Source organism: Babylonia areolata, chromosome 15 (genome assembly GCF_041734735.1).
Source record: "Babylonia areolata isolate BAREFJ2019XMU chromosome 15, ASM4173473v1, whole genome shotgun sequence".
NCBI classification, from domain to species: Eukaryota; Metazoa; Mollusca; class Gastropoda; order Neogastropoda; family Buccinidae; genus Babylonia; species Babylonia areolata.
This window is the reverse complement of record NC_134890.1, coordinates 7,331,103-7,351,102: the sequence shown is the minus strand read 5'-3', so window position 1 is coordinate 7,351,102 and position 20,000 is coordinate 7,331,103. Positions and strand designations below refer to the sequence as shown.

Sequence of the window (20,000 nt, the reverse complement as noted above, 5' to 3'; positions counted from 1 at the left end):
GAAGAAACAATTAATTGTGTAAATTCTTCATCCACACCCTCACAGTCCCTTTGGCCAAACAGTTTGCCATTGTATTCTTCAAGCTGGCTGGTAAGTCTGCAATCTATTTTACCCACTGGTTTATTTCTTTTGTTTGCTCTCTGTTCTCTTCTGCCAAAAACAAAGTTATTTATTCGTTTGTTATATGTATTATCTCCCTCGTCTCCTTGTGTGTGTGTGTGTGTGTGTGTGTGTGTGTGTGTGTGTGTGTGTGTGTGTGATTTACGCTTGAGCAAGTATTGGATAAAATCATATCAGTCTGGTTGGCTGATATTCACAAAATCTAATCAAGAGGAGTGGCGGGTACACACACACACACACACACACACACACACCACATCACATTTACTGATTTACAGAAAGCGCACAAACCAACCTCTGTTCGTTAATACCTACCCCTCGCTCAACATAAAGTAAGCAAGTCTATGACAACAACAACAAAAACCAGAACAGGGGATTGTTACTTCTTGTAATATGTACAGATATTATGACTGAAGTGCAGCCCCTCCCCTTCTCATTCATTCTTTCAGTCAGTGGGGTACGTAGGCCTAGTTAAGAACAGCGTGTAATTGCAAACGATTCATGCACCGCCCCACTTCTAGGCGTTCTTAGCATACACTTTTCACAGTTTAACGTCTGCTTCGACCTCGTTACCTTAATTAATCTTCATTTCTTGGAACCAGTTAAACATCAGCTATTTCGGACTCTTTCCGCTCTCTTTCTTCTCTTCGCGGAGCACTGCCGACCATGCTCACAAACGTGCTCTGACAATCCTAAGTCAGCGGAAGTATGCGAGACTCGTAATTTGCCTGTAGTTTGACTTAAACTTTGACATAGTTTAAACAAGAGAAGCAAGGCCTTCAAGACTCACTTGTGACATGCACTTACTACAACAAGTGAATCAAAACACAAAAAATCAATTGCAAAACAAAAGTAATGTGCACCTCCCAACATAGAAATATAGACCACACAAAGTTGTGTTGGATTTCTCATTGTTTTTTTGTTTTGGGGGGGGGGGGTTCACTTTTTTTTTCTCCAAATTATAGTCACAAGGGGAAAAAAATCATTTCTAACTCACACTTGCTTTTGTTTAAATGAAAGAGGAAATGCACCTAAGTGTGACCAACATACAGACACACACAGACACACACAAGATAGGTAATAAAGTTAAGTTACATTTTTACATGTATAAATATATAAGATGTAACTGAACTTTTTGTTAAACTTTTATGTAATGCATTATAAGCATAATCATAGAGAAAGCAATTAATACAATGTGAAAAAACTCAAAATTGGTATTAACAATGTGCCTGTCTGCTTTATGATTACAATTAGTATTAGAAAAAATGACATTCACAACACATTTTCATCATGCTACAGATTTTTGTGATAACCCTGATTCAGTAAGACCCAACACACACACACACACACACACACACACACTTCATAATCTAGACCATTTTTTTTTAAAGTCACTATTTTTCTGGTGTAAACTTCAAAGTCATACATACAGCTACTTGTGTATGCAGCTGCATTACATGCTCACACATGAAAATCAAAATTCAAATGATAAATATAGGTCAGTCACATTTTATACATGTATTTATATCAATACATAAGATGTAACTGAACAGTGAGCTTTTTACTATGTATGGAAAACAAAATAAGCTTATTATTGTTGAGAAAAAGTGTAATACAGTGTGAAAAAATAAATATATATATTAACAATGTGCATGCCTATGTGTTTCAAATGATTGTTCAAACTCAAATTTGCTTTAAAAATAAATATAGATATTAACAATGTGCATCGCTATTTGTTTCAAATGATTGTTGAAACTCAAATTTGCTTTTTGTTTAAGTGAAAAAGGATTCAACTTCATATAAGAAATAAAGTTCAGTTACATTTCATACACAAGATGCATGGTTCAACCCCCCCGGAATGGATCAGTCAGGCCAGGGTCTGTTTCCCAGCAGTCTGAAATCAGTTATGTAAACTGCTATCAGTCATACTATATTATTGTTACAGAACCACACACACACACACACACACACACACACACACAGATACACAAATGTGAACACAACAAACAACTCTTTCATTTAATAAATATCTATGTATCCTCATGTATAAAGATTTTTTTCTTGTAATCTCTCTCTCTCTCTCTGTCATGCACCTCTAATTCAGTAAATACATTCCACATTTGAATCTATTTTGTGCTGAAAACATGTATACACAAATACATACATTATATATATATATATATATATATATATATATATATATATATATATATATATATATATGAACACAACAAACTTTCATTTATCATATATCTATTATCCTCATGAATAAAGAATTTTATCTTGTAATCTCTCTCTGTCTCTTTCTCATACACATCTAATTCAGTAAATACATTCCATATTTGAATCTATTTTGTGCATAATTATTGTTACAGAACCTCACACACACACACACACACACACACTTAGACACACACAGATACACACATGTGAGCACAACAAACAACTCTTTCATTTAATAAATATTTATGTATCCTCATGTATAAAGATCTCTCTCTCTCTCTCTCTCTCTCTTTCTCATACGTATGTGTGTGTGTGTGTGTGTGTGTGTGTGTGTGTGTGTGTGTGTGAGCGACTTTGAAGAAATTCAATATCAAAGTTCAAATTCACAAGACATGTCATAGTATTCAGATCTATATTAAATTGTATGATATGAATAATATGATTCAACCCACACATGTTCTGATCTTGATTATAAAGATGATATCAAGTTGACAGGATCTGTTGTTGAGGATGGCTGTGTTACAAAGGCGTGTGACACGGTGTTGTCTAGTCTGGTGTCGTTTTCGTAGTGCAGGCCCGGGGTAGTCTGCAGCTGATGCAGAAACTGAGCCAGTGGGGAGTTGTCAGACTGGTCAGTTTTGAGGGTGGATGGCTGACTGACTTCATCAGTGGTTGCTGTCTCTGCCGTTGTTGTTGTTCTTCTTCTTTCTCTTCTCTACCACCTTCATGTGTTGTCGAACACTGTGTGTAACAAGCATCGTCTGCTACAAGCATGACTGACATCAGTCTCGGGGTAAATGACGCCCCATTTTACCATCTAATTTTATAGTTTTAAAGTTGATATGAAAATTGAGTATTTTGTTAAACTAATGACATGTAGAGCCAAGTACGAGTACTTCTAAACGTCGTATGAAGTGAAAAGGACTTAATTTTGAAAAAAGTAAAGACTGGAAATTTTAACGTTTCATCAAGGTTATTAACTCTCATGGTTTATTATTTTTAACTGTGAATTCCAACTGATTTTGTTGATATTTTTATGGCAGTTTGGGGCATAATCCATTAAGTGATGAGGCGTTCACAAATCTTTCTCTGAATAATATTTAAGGGTCTCCTTCTCCAACTTTCCATCACATGTTATCATGTATTGTCGACTGAATATTGGATTGAACAGACAGGTCAACTACTTGAAACAAAATGTCGCCCTTCAAGCTTGCAAGCACGCGCTTTGAATATGTATAAATATGTGTACGCAATTGATTTTTGCCCATGAACTTCAGGGCTCAGCCAACAGATCTAAAAAGTCCACTCGTAGTATTGATTTTAGTACTTTCTGAAAAAGACCACTTGGGGGAATGAACATAGTGAAAGCCCTGTACACTGAGAGTATAATTTCAAAATGTAATGTTTAAGATGAGAAAGATCAGTTTAAAGCAAATTAACCCCCCTAGCATTAATTACAGAGTAATTTCCCATTTTTACTATCTGCACCAAAGACATGCAAAAATAAATATAACTTTCATGCTTAGCAAAATAAGTTCCTGTTTGAACAAAAAAATATAAAAATGACTGCTCTTGTTGTGTCAGAATATCAGATCAAAGTGCCAAGTCTAGAGAATAAAAAAATATAACAGTAAATTCAGTTTGCATATAATTTGGCTTCTTTTAAAAAAAATTTGTGCCCATCCCAGAGGTGCAATATTGTTTTAAACAAGATGACTGGAAAGAACTGAATTTTTCCTATTTTTATGCCAAATCTGGTGTCAACCGACAAAGTATTTGCAGAGAAAATGGCAATGTTAAAGTTTACCACGGACACACGCGCACACACACACACACACACACACACACACACACACACACACAGACAACCGAACACCGGGTTAAAACATAGACTCACTTTGTTTACACAAGTGAGTCAAATAGCTGATTGACTGGATATGTTGAATGAATGGGCACCATCAGTGATGGAAGAATTTGAGAAAGCATGTTGGTGACAGATCAAAACGTCAGTTTTTACAGGAATCTCCAAAATAATGTCGTTTGCAATTAGACACAGGGTGTCTTGAGGTGAGTTATTTGCGAACGATGTTGCACAGATAGTGATCACTCTCAAAAGGGTGTGCTTGTCAGTGGTGTGGGGTGGGTGTGTTTGTATGTGTGTGTTTGCATGTGTGATCCCAACTAACACTGCAATACACGGGTACCATGTTCCAATCATATTTTATGTCAACTGATTTCAAGACCTACTTGTGTTTTAATTGTTCACATGTCATCACATCACAAAGCCATCGTTTGCATTTAGACTTGCCCGTTCTCATTTACCATCAGGTACCCTTGCTATTTCGACTGTTGAAAAAAAACTTGAAAAGAAGGAATAGACGAACTTTTCCTGGTGCAACCAGCCGGAGAAAGCCTTCAAAAACAGAAGAGCCACATTTGACGATCCTACACATTGAGCTGGTCGAAGCGTTGAACTGGATTGTTCGCAATTAGGCCTAGGATTGTTTGCAATTAGGCCTATCCACCCTAATTTATTGTATATAACTCCCTCTCTGTCTCCCTCTCTGTCTCTCGGTCTCTCTCTCTCCCTTCTCGGTCTCTCTCTCTCTCTTTTACCCCCCTTCCCCCATCCCCCGTTACTTTCTCTTTTTCTTCTTCGGGTAAGGCAGCCAACACCATCTACAATAACAGCACCTCAGGACTGTCATAAGAACATAATTATAATCTGACCGAGATGGGGTGGTGGTGGAGGGTTGCAAATCATTTTACCGATTTGAAGCCAGCATGAACACATCACCAAACTAACAAACGAGGAAACAACAACAACACACACATTTGCATAAAAAACATTTCACACACACACACACACACACACAGAGAGAGAGAGAGAGAGAGAGAGAGAGAATAACACGATAACGACGTCAAGAACAACATAAGAATAACAGAAAACCCTCCCATACAAATAATCTCAGATATTTTCCCAGAATTACAACCCACCGCGTAGCTGTCTTGTTGAATCAACTGATGGATAGTGTAATTCAGCCACCTCGCACACGTTCATATCATTCCTTTTCCCCATTTCAGTTGGCCCAGCGCTTGCCAGTTCTCTTCACACTAAGTGCTGAGCACACCAGCCGGCAGTCTAACTACAGTGTTCATCCACTGCTCGCTTGTTTTCTTTTCACGCAATATTACCAACAGCCATCGTTATTTCTTCTGTAGTTTATCCGCCTCATCCCACTCTGTGTGGGTGTCTGTGTGTCCGTTCGTTTGTCTGTCTGTCTGTCCGTCCTTCTCTCTCTCTCTCTCTCTCTCTCTCTCTCTCTCTCCTGTGTGTGTGTGTGTGTGTGTGTGCTCCACTCGAGTGTGTGCAAGTTCACTTGCCTTTGTCGTCAGACCATGTAAATGCGTTCGTCCAAGTGCTGGACTGACTGCCTTCGTCCATGGCCGCACTCATGTATTATTAATATGCAGCCTGAGTATGCGAGTGTGCGTGTCGTGCGAGTGCATGTACACACCAGCTTTGATTGTTACGATCATGCGCGCGTATGTGTGTGCGTGGTAATGTGTATGTATGTATGTCAACACCCCCACCCCTCCAACACCCCCCTCCGCACGCCCCCCCCCCCCCCCCACCCCACACACACACACAGAGCCAATCAGACAGACAGAAAGAAACGAGAGACAGAGATGTGTACAAAAGGTTAGGATTTATGAATGAATGTGTGATATAAATACTTATATAGCACCTATCCTCGGTTGGAGACTAAACTCTAAGCGTTTTACAAACACGGGGTCATTTACACAACAGGCTGCCTGCCTGGGCAGAGCTGACTGACGGCTGCCACTGGGCGCCCAACATTCGTTTCCTGCGTCATTCAATCAGACTTCAAGCACGCACACATATACATTTACGTCGTCGACCGTTTTGTTTATCTACCTCGCCATGAAACAACATGAAGGCGGTCAGTCGCCTCCATGTCTCCTATATATTACCACGCTACTACTGTAGCCACTCACGTCATAAAATGGGCAACTACGGACTTTGATCTATGATCTATGATCTCCATATACTGGACAAAAAATACTACCCGTCTTTGTTTTCCTTTAAAAAAAAAAAAAAAAAATATATATATATATATATATATATATATATATATATATAAGAAATCAAAGAGAGAAATGATAAAGAAATTAAAGAAATTAATAAAACAAAACAAAATAACAAAACTAATCATCTAAAATTGCTTCCTCCTTCTTACTTAACTTATCCAAATAATTGATAATGATTTTGTTTACTTGCACGAAACATCTGGGGGCAGATCAAGAAAGAAAAGCATCCGAAAACAATGGGAAAGGGAGAAACCCAATCATTCTGTACAGGAGGGCTCTTTCCTCATGATTTTGATTCAGAATTCTGTGCATGTGGTCGAAGAGTTTGGTGCACGTGAGGTCGCGTGCGTTCTGCGTCTGTGTATGCCTTGTCTGCAAGTGGCCAAAGTCAGCTTCAGGTATTGGCACGAGCAGTGACATTTCCGTGAGATGTACAGCCACGCCCACGTGCACCACACGCGCAGCCACCACCTGCAGATGAAAGATGTGTCTTCAGCCTGCCATTTAACTCGATCCACACACACACACACACACAGACACATGTACAATAACGTGCCGTCCTGTGCTCGTGTATGTGGGTGATTCAGTGTACCAGATATACCATTCATGCTTCAGGCAGCTTTTTCATAGCAACAGGTCAATATTTCACGTTTCCATGAAAAACGAAATTATGGTGGAGAAAAAAGGATTTATTTTATATAATAGAAAAACGTTTACTAAGCAATTGTACGTCTCTGGTATCGGTCATATGCACCGGTGGTCGGCTGGATAAGCAGTTTTTTTTTATGAACTTTTGTTTCCACTGCCTGTTTGAAGGACCGTGCTGGTATAACTTGTCAGCATCAGTGAACAATGGTGCTTTCCATTTCTTCTCCTAGTCGTTTATCTTTCCTTGCTTCTTTTTTCTTAAACTTTCTTTCTTCTTCTTTGTCTTTATTTCTTTAACTCCCCAGCTGCGCAGCTGTGCACCACACAGTTGCCCTGGTGTTTATTATGGATCAACAAAGAAACATACCCATGAAGTTTCCATCTGAACAACCAAAACGCTACAGGATTTATATCCGTACTCCTGTCATCAATATCAATGGTTAACAGGGACATTGTCCCAAGACTTCCGCCTGACAGACTTGCCATCTTGAGTTCTCCAATGGAACCCTCAGGAACAGAGGCGAAGGGACGCACAAAGACCAAATGGCGCCAGACGATCGACAGGGACCTCCAGATGGCGACCAGGCGACGAGCTGAAGCCGCGGAGCACTTTGAGTACCTCGTGCGTCGTTCAACCTAAGTCATCCAAACCCCTAATGCTGCTACGTGTGTGCACCCCCTAGAGGGAAACGAAAACGGCAAGCGAACAGGAAATTAGCACGGAGACTTGTCTGTTCCTATCGGCCTGTTGCATTTTGGATGAAGCGAGCAGTCGCAACCCTTTCGACGCGGGGCGAGCCGAGTGGATGATTAACACATTGTAGACGCAATGAGCAGGGAGCCGTCGCTGTCCCCTGTGGCCTTAATGAGGTGATCACTTCATACCTGCAGTTTCTCCCCGCTGGCCGATTTCACGCAGGCAGAGGATCATTTACACTTGACTTGGTTGTACTGGGGTCAAGCATACGGGGACTTGTCATTGGAACCACACGAGAAACTGTGACAAAGGAACTGAAAGGGAGACAGGAGCAGAGAATGGGGTGGGGTTGGGGAGGAAATGAGGTGAGGCACATGAACGACAACTCCTTTTGTTTCAAAGTGCAATCAGTAAGAGAGAGAGAGAGAATCACAGAGAGATGGGAACGGTTGTAATGGATCACTGAATCACGCCGCAATACACCTGATATGAGTACAAGAACTTGAATCAGAACACGCATAAATGCACAAGTACTATCACTTACATATAAATAGTAAGCAAAGAGTTAAATGTGGGAGAAGAAGACGAGTTTCAATAACGTCCACATTATTACTTTGGCAATAGGACCCATTTTACTTTTTACCTACGAAAGTTTGTGTTTTCATAGTGCTTCTTTGCTGCTGCGACGATTACTACTACCTCTCTTTTGCTGCAGCTGCCATTGCTACTACTACTGCTGCTACAACTGATTCTTTCCTGATTTACATTGTTGAATCAGATACATAAACAAACAATACAAATTCATAAAATGAAACTTGTCCTCAGTGACCAAAAAGACACACACAAGGTAATAACCTGGCCTGTGGAATCTGTTCCAGTCATGTTTGTCAGTTATACTCTCCATCCCAGTCTTTACAGGTACCTCAAACCAGTAAGTGAACGTGAAAAGGAATGTCCTAAGTTTGAAGAAACCTGGTCTGATGAAAGAGTAACACTACAAACAAATCAAATAACTAAACAATTTTAAGTGTAGCAGGAAAGCATAGGATTGGGAGAAGTGATTGGACAGGAGTCGAGATAGATTAGGTGTATACTTGTGAGTAATTCACAACAGCGTGATACTTAGTGTATGGCGAAATCCACGGGTAAGAAAATGATAAATCCTCTTCCGTTCCACCTGGTAGCCCTTTTTATGTGCTTCTGCTAACATCTAATATAAAGATTGGGCACTCTGATGAAACAGTACACATTCATTAAGGTGACACGTAATCCGCTCCTACAGCTCCAACCACACACACACACACTCCAGCCCGTGACGTCATCCTGGGACTGTTGTCATCATTTATTGACGTCCCTGTCAGGCCCTGTGAGTCTGGCTTGCATCACCTCCCCTGGCCGGGACTTTCGTGGCAGGGAGGGAGGAAAGAACGGGCTTCAGTCTGGCAGGCGCATCCCGGGCAGGCCAGGTTGGCATCCTGGCTCCGATCTAACAGGCTGAGCGCGTTACTTGGATTTGCTCACTGGGTGGGAAAGACGAGAATGCTGAGCCAAGAGCTCGCTTGTTGAGCACAAAACACCGATCAGAAATCGTTTGATTAAAGCAGAGGACAGGAAACGCCTGGCTAGACCCCACAGATGTTCTGGGCCACACACATACACACAAATGGGGACATTATTCCTCTGAGGTTAAAGGTCCCATAGCCTTTACGGCCATAGGGGCAGTGATTTCATATCAGCTGTGTGTAAGGCTCGGTACAGGAAGGCGGGGCCCATTCCTCTCCTTCCCTTACCAAGTCAAGTACCCACTTACACCTGGGTAGCGTGAGGAAAATCGGATTAAAGTGCCTCTCTCCAGGACACAACACCAGGCCGAAACGGGAGATGTAACCCTGACCACTGGATCAGCAGTCCCATGCCTTACTGATTCTGCCACGGTGCCTCTCTTTCTCTGCTGACTATATCAAACTCCAACTTACTGCAATGTATGCATGTACCCAGTGCAGGTGCGCAAGCTTGCTTTGTTTGTGTGTGTGTGTGTGTGTGTGTGTCTGTGTGTTGTGTTTAGTATATGCTGCTACTGCTGGTAGCGCAAGACACTACCCCTAATCATGCTGTTCTTCCCACCGCTACTGCTGCTGCTGCTGTACAGTCTTTAAGTCGGTTGTAATAAAAAACAATAGTAAAACCAACTCTTATAATACAGCTTACAGTGCTTTTCTTGATTTGCATTATTAACACAATACAGCTTGCAGTGCTTTTCTTGATTTACATTATTAACACAATACAGCTTACAGTGCTTTTCTTGATTTACATTATTAACACAATACAGCTTGCAGTGCTTTTCTTGGTTTACATTATTAACACAATACAGCTTGCAGTGCTTTTCTTGATTTACCTTACTAACACAAACACACAATAACTGCTGATTCTGGATTTCACAGAGATGAGCTAGATAATGGATGAGGTCAGAAAGATACTGTGGACCAGTAGCCTCAATGGATTTGAAACACAGAGAGATGACTTTGTAAATAGGTCTTTCTTGTACTGGGAGCCCGTGTAAAGCATGAAGGCGAGGAGAGACGTGATCAAATTTACAGGGACGAAAGACAAGACGAGCAGCATGGTTCTCGACTTTCTGAAGCCTAACAATGAGGTAGGTGGGTGAACCGACAATTCACTCCAGTAATGTATTCATCCTGTTGACGAAACAGTCCCAATTCACATCTATTCATCCTGTAACCCCTACCCCAAGCCCCCACCCACCTATACTCTCACAACACACACACACACACACACACACACACACACACTCCCCCCAGGCAATGAGGTCATCTTGGGACAGTTGTCATCATTTATTGACGTTCCTGTCACGACTGGTGAGTCTGGTTTGCATCACCTTCCCTGGATAGGACTCGTGGGAGGAAGGTAAGAGCAGGCTTCAGTCTCTGGCACGTGCATTCTGGGACGGCCAGTTTTGGCACCCCCCTCTCCCGTCACGTGCAGGATGCCCGACTTCAGTCTCCACCTTACCCCTCCCTCCACGCCCCGCCCCGAGAAACGATTAAACAATCCATCAGTTTAGAAGTATGGAAAAGCCTAACGAAGCACCTGAGGCATTTCGGGATTATCGAAACATAAAAAAGCTAAATTGTGTTAGAAATATTCAGCATGCAAGACGCTCTTTTGCAGTTGTGACATGACTAGAAATTCGAGCACTTCTTGTATCTAATGTGTGTGTGTGTTCAAGCTCAAACACGCGAGCTTTTGTGTATTTTTCATCACTGTTACAGCGTGTAAGTGTATGCTGCTACTGTGAATACAGAAGTACCAACCGTTCTGTGAATACTGAGATGTCAACCGTTAAAGCCATGTATCATAAATGATAAAGTGACAAATGCTCCGCGATGGCAATCCATACATTTGAAAGACGTTTCTGGGGCTATAATGGGGAGACATTCTCCTCAATATACATATAAAAGCGTTGATGCTGATCTTAGCATTTTTTCCGAAGCTGATCATACACTCTCATAATTCTTTTTCAGAAAAAAAACAAGACGTTTTTTCTCAAAATGTAAATGGATGAACTAGTGAATTTATTCAGCGACATTCAAGGTGTTAAGGAAGCTGAAAATGTTCGATAATGAACAAAATGTAAATCAAATGAAGCATTGTCATCAAATGCTTGCTATCATACTATTTTGTCAACAAAGACCTTTTTTTTTTGTCGCATTTCCTGTACTAAAACTCGGTTGGTCCATACTGACTAGGCCACCTCTGTGCACATAAAATTGAGGTTTGGAGTCGGACATCGGTCATCGACGCATACTAATTTGAAATGACCAATCAATCACAAGTCTTACTGGTCTTTCTAAAAGTAATCACACCCAAAGGTCTTTTGTATGTTTCTTTTATTCTCCTGTAAAACAATGGCGACTGCAGTTTCAAACGAAGATTGCATCGTTGTTTCTTTGCAGCTCTCGAGCAGAAGAACAAAGTATATAAGTAAACAAAACAAGCTATCGTGGTCTGCATGCTGTGAACTGCGGCGTTATACAGTGCCAGTTCAACTTTTTACTTTCCCGCAGGTCTCTGAGGATTAGGATGACTTCGCTGCACATTGCATCTGTGAAGGTTTGTATTTCCACAAAGCAGAGCAGGGGATGTGCTTAAACAGTGATATTTGACAGACACTAGTGACAGTGGTTCTGTGGACTTAGTGTCTTTCAGCTCAACAGCTTCTGTTTCTAACTTTTCCTTTATGTTATTTGTAACATAGCGTCAAATATTACAATCCACAGCAGTCAGCATACAATGGGTGCGTCACTACTTTATAAGACAGTAGAGGAACGACGTACGTGTTTTGTTTTCTGGGCTCATCATTGAATCAGTCATGTGGTCTTTCCACTGCAAAAACTGACACGTAGTCTTGACAGTCTCCGTCACACACACACATGGAGAGAACACTGAGCACTGAACTGTTAATGTCATTAGCTGTAAAGCTCTAGTGACATGGTAGGTATAAATCAGAACAAACAGGGTGCAAAAAGGATTAAATGGAACAGAAAGGGAAAACAGAATTGAAGCAAAATAAACTACGAAGGGATAAGCGACACTTTGGTTTCACAGACAAAGAGAGACAGACAGAGACAGAGAGAGACGGGTGTTTTCAAGTTGTCTCTGAATACATCCATTTCACTAAGTGCTCTGCGCAAAATGATTATACCACCATAGTGGCTAGTTTCCCAGGGGCTTTTCCAGACAGCACTGTGTATGCACGCCTTTCCACCCGAATCGGGGAAAGACGGGTGGGCCAAGGAACGGGATCGGAGATGACGCAAGTCAAGCGCCCAGCACGTGCGGGAAGAAACAGATGCCAAACTGGCCGTCCCATAATGCCTATGCCAGAGACTGATGCCTGTTCCTCCTGTCCTCATCTCATGACAGTCCCAGCCAGGGTGGGAGGTGAAGCAGCCAGACTTACCGGGCCTGGCAGGGAAGTCCATGAATTATGACGTGGCAGTCACAGCACAGTGGTCAGGGGGATTAGGCGTCTGATCGCTTTTTCAACAGAACGTACCCATCTTTGACCAGATCTGAGGGCGGAAACATGCAGGGATTTGGGTTGCCTGTTGGGTTTTCCTATAGAGTTGATTATTTTCCCCTGCTGACTGTAAAGATATGTACTGTTTGTTACGATTTTAAAGGTCGGGAAAGGCTTGGAGATGACGCGTGATGCTGATCTTTCCAACTGACACCAGCATGCACTGCTGTCATTATGAGTCATCATCATCATTTTTATCCTCAGCAGCAGCATAATTATCTGTCGCAGTGGGAATAGTAGCAGCTGTGTACATGGTAGCAGTACAAAACCCAATTTGCCGCAGAGGCTGGAAACAGTGAATTGGGTCGGGTGCAGTGTGGCGCTCTCAGAGTGGATGCTGTCTTTCTTCTTTCTGTTTCTTTCCCCGTGATTGTTGCTGTTGTTGTTGAAATGGAAGAGGATGGGGGAGGAGGGCGAAGAAGACGAAGAAGAAGAAGAAGCAGAAGAACTAGAACAGCATCAACGGTGCAACAGGAAATGATGATCACGAGGAAGATGGAATAAAGAGGACTGGTGGAGAGGAAAGAAGAATATCAGATGAGAATAACAGGGGAAGAGGAGATCAAAACAGAGAGAGAAGAAGAAGATTCAGAGAGAGAAGAAGAAGATTCAGAGATGACGACGTGGAAAAGGACACGGATGATGATTATGACGATAACGACAAGGGTGAAGAAGAAAAAAACCCTGCAAAGATGAGGCGAGAACCGTGACGAGCAGACACTTCACCGTCAGAGATCACTCCAACACAGTAAACCATCCAAACGCCATGAAGCAAAACTCAAGAAATAGGAAAACCTCCGCCCGCATTGTATGCCGATACAGGAAGAATATTGCTGCTGCGAACATACAGAATGGTTTTCGGGGTTGGGAGGGGGATGTTCTTTCTATAGTTTGTCATTTCACTATACGTGATATTCCACGACGTGTGTGTGCGCGCGCTCTTTGATGACACCGTGAGCTGTGTTGGGCCACACAGCTTTGTCATCAGACTTCACACAGAAAGCGCGCCGCAGAAACAATAAGAAACTGAAGCCAACACACTGTACGAAACCCCAAAATACTATTTTTCAAAAAAGAAAAAGAAAATTGTTTATTATTTAAAGCAATGCAAAATGTGTCGTCGGATAGGCAAAAACCATGCAACCAGAAGCATAATACTCCAAATTGAAATGCGCGTGCAACACACACACACACACACGAGAAAGAGAGGGAGGTGGAACAGTGACAGAGAGAGAGAGATAGGGAACCACACACACACACGCACACACACACACACACACACATATATATATATATATATATATATATATATATATATATATATATATATATATACACTCAGTCACTCACTCAATCACACTAACGGTAAATATGAAACAAAAGCCAAAAACCAAAGGGCAACACCCGTCGCATAAATCATGAACATTCTCCCGCGTCCAATTTGCTTTTGTGGCATTAAACCATATGGCCTGCTCTCTGATCAGGAGAAAACGAAAAAGCAGCACTGTACTAATGATTAACCTGTCACTTTCCATGGGGTTGCAGAAACTGTTCCACTGACCAACCGAGCAAGGGAAAACAGCAAATTGAGCGCTAATTGTGAAATCATTATTCAACCTCTATATTAACAGACCAAGCCATTAGGTCTACAACAGCATCGCATGTCATAAAGAATAGGTCGCTTGCTTTTTGACTCTGCCAAAATGCTGCATAAGAAATCAAGCTGTTGGATCTAAACAAGCATTTAAAATAAAGAACAGCTCTCTTATTTAGGACTCATAATCCAGTACCTGTGAATGAGTAAGCATTGAAAACAAGCATTTAATGTATATAGGTTAAATCTACACAGTATAGTTGGTTTCCAATCATATTAGGCAACTGTTGTCTTGTTTGCCATCGCACACACACATCCGAAATGCTGTGAGCGGATCGTGTTTTTATTATTGCTAGTTATATATATAATCCATATATAATCAATACATATAATTTTCTGTGTCGGTCGATCTTGCATGACCACCTCTGAGAACGGGTATAACATTTAGGTGGTGTGTACCCAACTCCTAACTTTCTAAACGGACTTTTTTTTTTCGTGCGGTCATGTTGGCATTTTGTGTGTGTGTGTGTGGTGTGTGTGTATGAAGACATGCTCTAGAGGCGAGTTGTAAATGTCTGTTTTATCGAAATTTCAAAAGTAGATTTGGTAGAGAAAAATATATAAGTCAAATGCCTGATAATTACGTTATCAGCTTCTTCAGATTTCGAAGTAGTAATCATAAGCTGGAAATAGAAACAGGGAGACACAAAGGCATACCACGAGTTGCGGCTTTGTAAGGTTTGTAATATGTCTGATTGGTGATGCGTTTCATTTTATAATGGAATGTCCCAATTATGATCAGTTACGAAATAGATATGTTCCTAAAAAATATTTGTCTCCAAAATCGGTTTTTAATTATTGTAATATGCTCAAAGGAGACAAAAAAGTCATTTAAGCTGTAAGATGATTAGATTTGCAAATGTTGCCTAGCTATACCTTTGGAGTTAAAAGACATTTGTGTTTTCTCAACTTTTATGTGACATTGTTGCGTATTTCGAAATGTTTGTTCTGGGCATGAAAAGATTATTTTGCAGTAATCCTCCATACTCCAATAGGAGTGAATGGATAATAGTCTGTCAGGAGAAATGGTCCACCTTTCACCCCCCCTAATAAATTTTTCATATGTATTTTTTGGTGCTTTAGAGTGTATAGATCACAAAAAATCATGTTAACATAAAAAATCTTGGGACTCACTGTCCCTTCTGGCTTAATTTTGAAGGGTACCCATCTCAGGTGCCGCGGCTGCTTTTCGTCGGTCCAAAACCTTCCATAAATTTGGTGATCACCTGTGTCATTGTTATTTGAGCTACGAGAATTTCCTTTATGTTTTTGTTGACAGTAATGCCTTCTGTACCATATGCAATAATCAGAACGACAATATATGCAATAACGTGACCGCAGTGAAGCTACGTGTGTACCCACCGTCTGTCACACGTTGCGAACTGTGAATTTGCCTAAATGTTTGCAATAAACTGTCTCTCTAGAAAACTGTGCAACTTATTAGAAACAAAGTACACCACAGTTTCAAAGAACAGTCTCTTGTGATTCTTTTGAGCTAAGCCACATCACCATGGGCCTATTCTGCTGTCTGCCGCCGGTTTATCTCCCCTACCCCCTATTTGGCTTCAACGCCAATTTAATTCTTTACAAATTCATATTGGTCTATTTATTCCTGACACTGTGCGCACCCAGATCACAACTCCTGCATGCCCTGGTATTGCCGACTTTTTTCCCAACCTATGATCAGTAAGTTTATCGCCACACCTTCTTTTCGTTGTAACTGCATTGTACATGATGTTCGCACATTTTTAGAGCTTCCCAGTTATCTCACTATTAATCAAGATAGGCCACAGTAAATTTCTGTTGATGGAATCAAATGCCTTTTACAATCAAAAGAAATTTGTTTTTGAACAAGTGCTTAAGTAGTAAACTTGTGATCGATTGTTGAATGTCCTTGTTTAAATCCCGTTTGGCGTTCACCAGCCGTATCATCATATTCTACACACATCCCAGGCTCAACGCTCAGCTTATGTCACAGATTGACATAAGGTCACATTTGGGCCAACAGCACAGTGAGAGCTGTATGATCAATGGTTTTTCTGTTACAATGGGAAGTCATTTACAGCTTAGTCTTTTGTAAAGGAATATGGCTCTCAAACTTGGAGGAAAGGTTGCACTGGCTCTTAGTGCTGCAACCTTGGGGGCTAGTTGGCCTTTGGGAACCATTCCAACGCTGACTGTCCTAAAACCCTCTTGGCCGAGAGAGTGGAGATGTTACATGGGCAAGACACTCTCCACTATAAACAAATTCTAGCCCAGGTAGTTGGGAAAGCAGTTGCTTCCTCTGCTGTTCTGATATCCATAGTTGGACACGACTGACTATCATACATATTCCCGAAGTTTACGATTAATGATTAAACTAAACAATTTACTACTGACATTAGATAATGTCATACTTCTATTATTATTCGTATTATTTATATCGCCTTTCTTATATAGTGGAAGAGTTTTGATTCGCACTAATTTTTAGGAAAAATATCTTTATCAAATAAAGCATTAAAGAATTTTACCAAAAAGTCTATGATTTGTTCACTCTCGGTTTTCAACTATTCTCCAGTAATACAAAGCAGCTTTACGTTTCTTTATTTCTCTAAATACAATCAGAACTTCTTCTATAAAAAAAAATTAAAAAAGGCAGTGTTTAACATATTTTCTATTTCTGACAAACCATAAACGTTATCAAATGTCGAATCTTTCTCGAGTAAAGCCTCAAAGTGCTTAAACCATTCGTCCACTGAGATGTCATTTTAGTGCTGTTTCTTCTTAAACGATAATTTATTAATACATACCCTTTTTATCATTTACTGACGCTATTTATTCATCTAACAAACATTTCTTTAACTTTTTTTTCTTCTTAACTGACATATGTTTATATTGTCTTCTGGCCCTTACATAAGAAATATTATCATCTTTAATTAACTTAAATTCTTCGACATTTCTCTAAATCAAAGTAGTTTATTCCAGTTACATCTGTATTCTTTATCTAACCACCCCTCTTGAGATTATTGTGATCAACTATAATGGTTTTCTTCATACAAGATGCACACTCTCTTATACAGTCATTAATACTGTCAAAGCTTCATTAACATCAAGATCAATTAATTCAAGAGCCATTGTCAATTATCATTGATTTCAGTCTCATCCAATCTACTACAAAAAAAAGTTTACCATAATCATCATTCCACACATATTTCGCGATAAACATATCGCCTGTTTATCATTACTATCACTGCTTATGACTAAAGTTTCATTTGAAAATGTTATGCGGTATTCCAAAGGGATATGGTCAGATTCAAAACGGTCTGCAACACGTAAATCACATATATCATAAACGAAATAATTAAAATCATTGGAAAAAATAAAGTAGTCGTTTACACTGCTTCCACTTTCGCACAGGTATGTATAGCGACCTTCTCTTTCGCCATTACACATTCCATTCATTACAATCAAATCCAAGGCAGTGCACATACTCAACAACAACAACAACAAATACCATAAGAATTCACCTGTGTATCCTGAAACTTGCAATTGTAGTTCGCTGAACAGCTTTTGTAGCAAGATCCGAGACAGCACTATCGTTTATGGGTTTAGAAGGAAAAATGCTCGACATCCGACTACTAGAATCACAACAGAGAATTATATCAACGTTATCAAGGTCCAACAACAAGTTTAATGAGCAATCTTCGGGTATGGCAATACCATGATCATTGTTAAAGTGGATATCAAAAGGGGGACAAACATAAAGGACATCTTTGGCGTTCCGAAATAAATATTTATGAATGATAAATGCGCATATATTTTCATATCTAACAACTAATTTTCAAACAAACGGATAAACTGGTTTCTTATCAGACATATGATACCTACTGATCCCCCCCATTTAGGATTTCGGAACGAATCTCAACGAAACAAACCTGTTAATGATCCGGAAAATAATCATGGCTTGAATCGGGAGACTCACAACAGTTGGTATATATGAGACGATTTTTTTTAGGTTTTTTTCATACAACGTTTAAGTCAAATTTGGTATTGGCAGAGAAAGTATTCCCAGAGATAATGGCAATGTTAACGTTTACCACGGACAAACAGAGAAAGAGGGAGAGAACCGAACACCGAGTTATAACATAGACTCAATTTGTTTACACACGTGTGTCAAAAATGTAAAGCAAAATATATAAATATAAATAAAATAAAGACAGACAGACAGACGGACGGACGGACAGACAGATAAAGAATTAAAAAAAAAAAAAACCCACAGGAAGACGTACTTCGATTATCAATCCTATGGTAATCCGAAGTGTCAACAAAAACGTCAGAAATCTTCTTCTTTGACGTGTTTGCTAGCTGTTGTTTGTGCTTGTGGTAATGAGTTTAACTTTTTTTTTCTCTGCGCGCGTGTGTGTGTATGTGTGTGTGTCTGCGCGTACGCGCGCTCGTGCGTATGCGTCCATTGTATGTGCATGCATTTCAGTGCATGTCTATGTGCGTTCGCGCACGTGTGTGTGTGTGTGCGCTCGCGCTCGCGTGTGTGTGTGTGCGTGCGCATGCGGTGCATCTGTATTTGTCTGTGTTTGCGAAAAAGATTCTCTGGTTTTTGGAAAACAGCTATCATTTACGGAGTGAGTGGCAAAATGGGGAAAAAAACAACAACAAAAAACACACACACAAAAAAAAAAACACAGAACGAAAAAAAATCAGACGAAAAGATTCACCAAACGAAACAACCAAACAAAAAAAGACGCTCATAAAACCCTACCCTGGAAAACGAGCACAACGTCCTACTGGCTGCTCATGCACGCAAAAACAGGTGATGCCACATCAACACACTTGTTCCATGTCATGTCAGTTCCTGCTAAATCTTTTCCAGCATCAAGTCTGTTTTCAATAATAATAATAATAATAAAAAGAAGAAAAAAGAAGCAGGTGTTTATTGCATACTCTCCTCTCTAGAAGTATCACAGACCGCTGTTTGAGATGGCAACATTCTCCATAAGGGGCGCCGCGGCAAAATGGGTTGTGTGTTGGACTTCTGAACCTCTGTTCACCACTGTGCAAGGTTCGGTGGTTTGTGTCCTGGAGAAAAGCGCTTACTCTCCTTTTCCCAAGTCCACACAGGTGCGAATGGAGACCTGACTTTGAATGGAAAAGGTTAAAACAGCGGAAGGAGAGGACATACCCTGCCTTCCTCACACATACCCTGCCTTCCTCAGACAGCCTTCCTCAGACATACCCTGACTTCCTCAGACATACCCTGCCTTCCTCAGACATACCCTGACTTCCTCAGACATACCCTGCCTTCCTCAGACATACCCTGCCTTCCTCACACATACCCTGACTTCCTCACACATACCCTGACTTCCTCAGACAGCCTTCCTCAGACATACCCTGACTTCCTTAAACATACCCTGTCTTCCTCAGACATACCCTGACTTCCTCACACATAC

At 40.6% G+C, this 20,000-nt stretch overlaps 1 protein-coding gene across 2 annotated transcripts in view; it reads right to left on the bottom strand.

Moving 5' to 3' along the window:
* The window catches only part of LOC143290157 (UPAR/Ly6 domain-containing protein qvr-like), a 237,226-nt gene that overhangs the window by 125,658 nt on the left and 91,568 nt on the right, over positions 1-20,000 (bottom strand). The window contains exon 1 of one of the 2 annotated variants that reach the window (XM_076599463.1): positions 1,942-1,990. The exons of the other annotated variant lie outside the window; for it this stretch is intronic. Coding sequence (XP_076455578.1) covers positions 1,942-1,948 — 7 coding nt within the window. The 5' untranslated portion in view covers positions 1,949-1,990. Of the gene's footprint in view, positions 1-1,941; positions 1,991-20,000 lie in introns of those variants that run through there. 2 annotated transcript variants of the gene reach the window in all.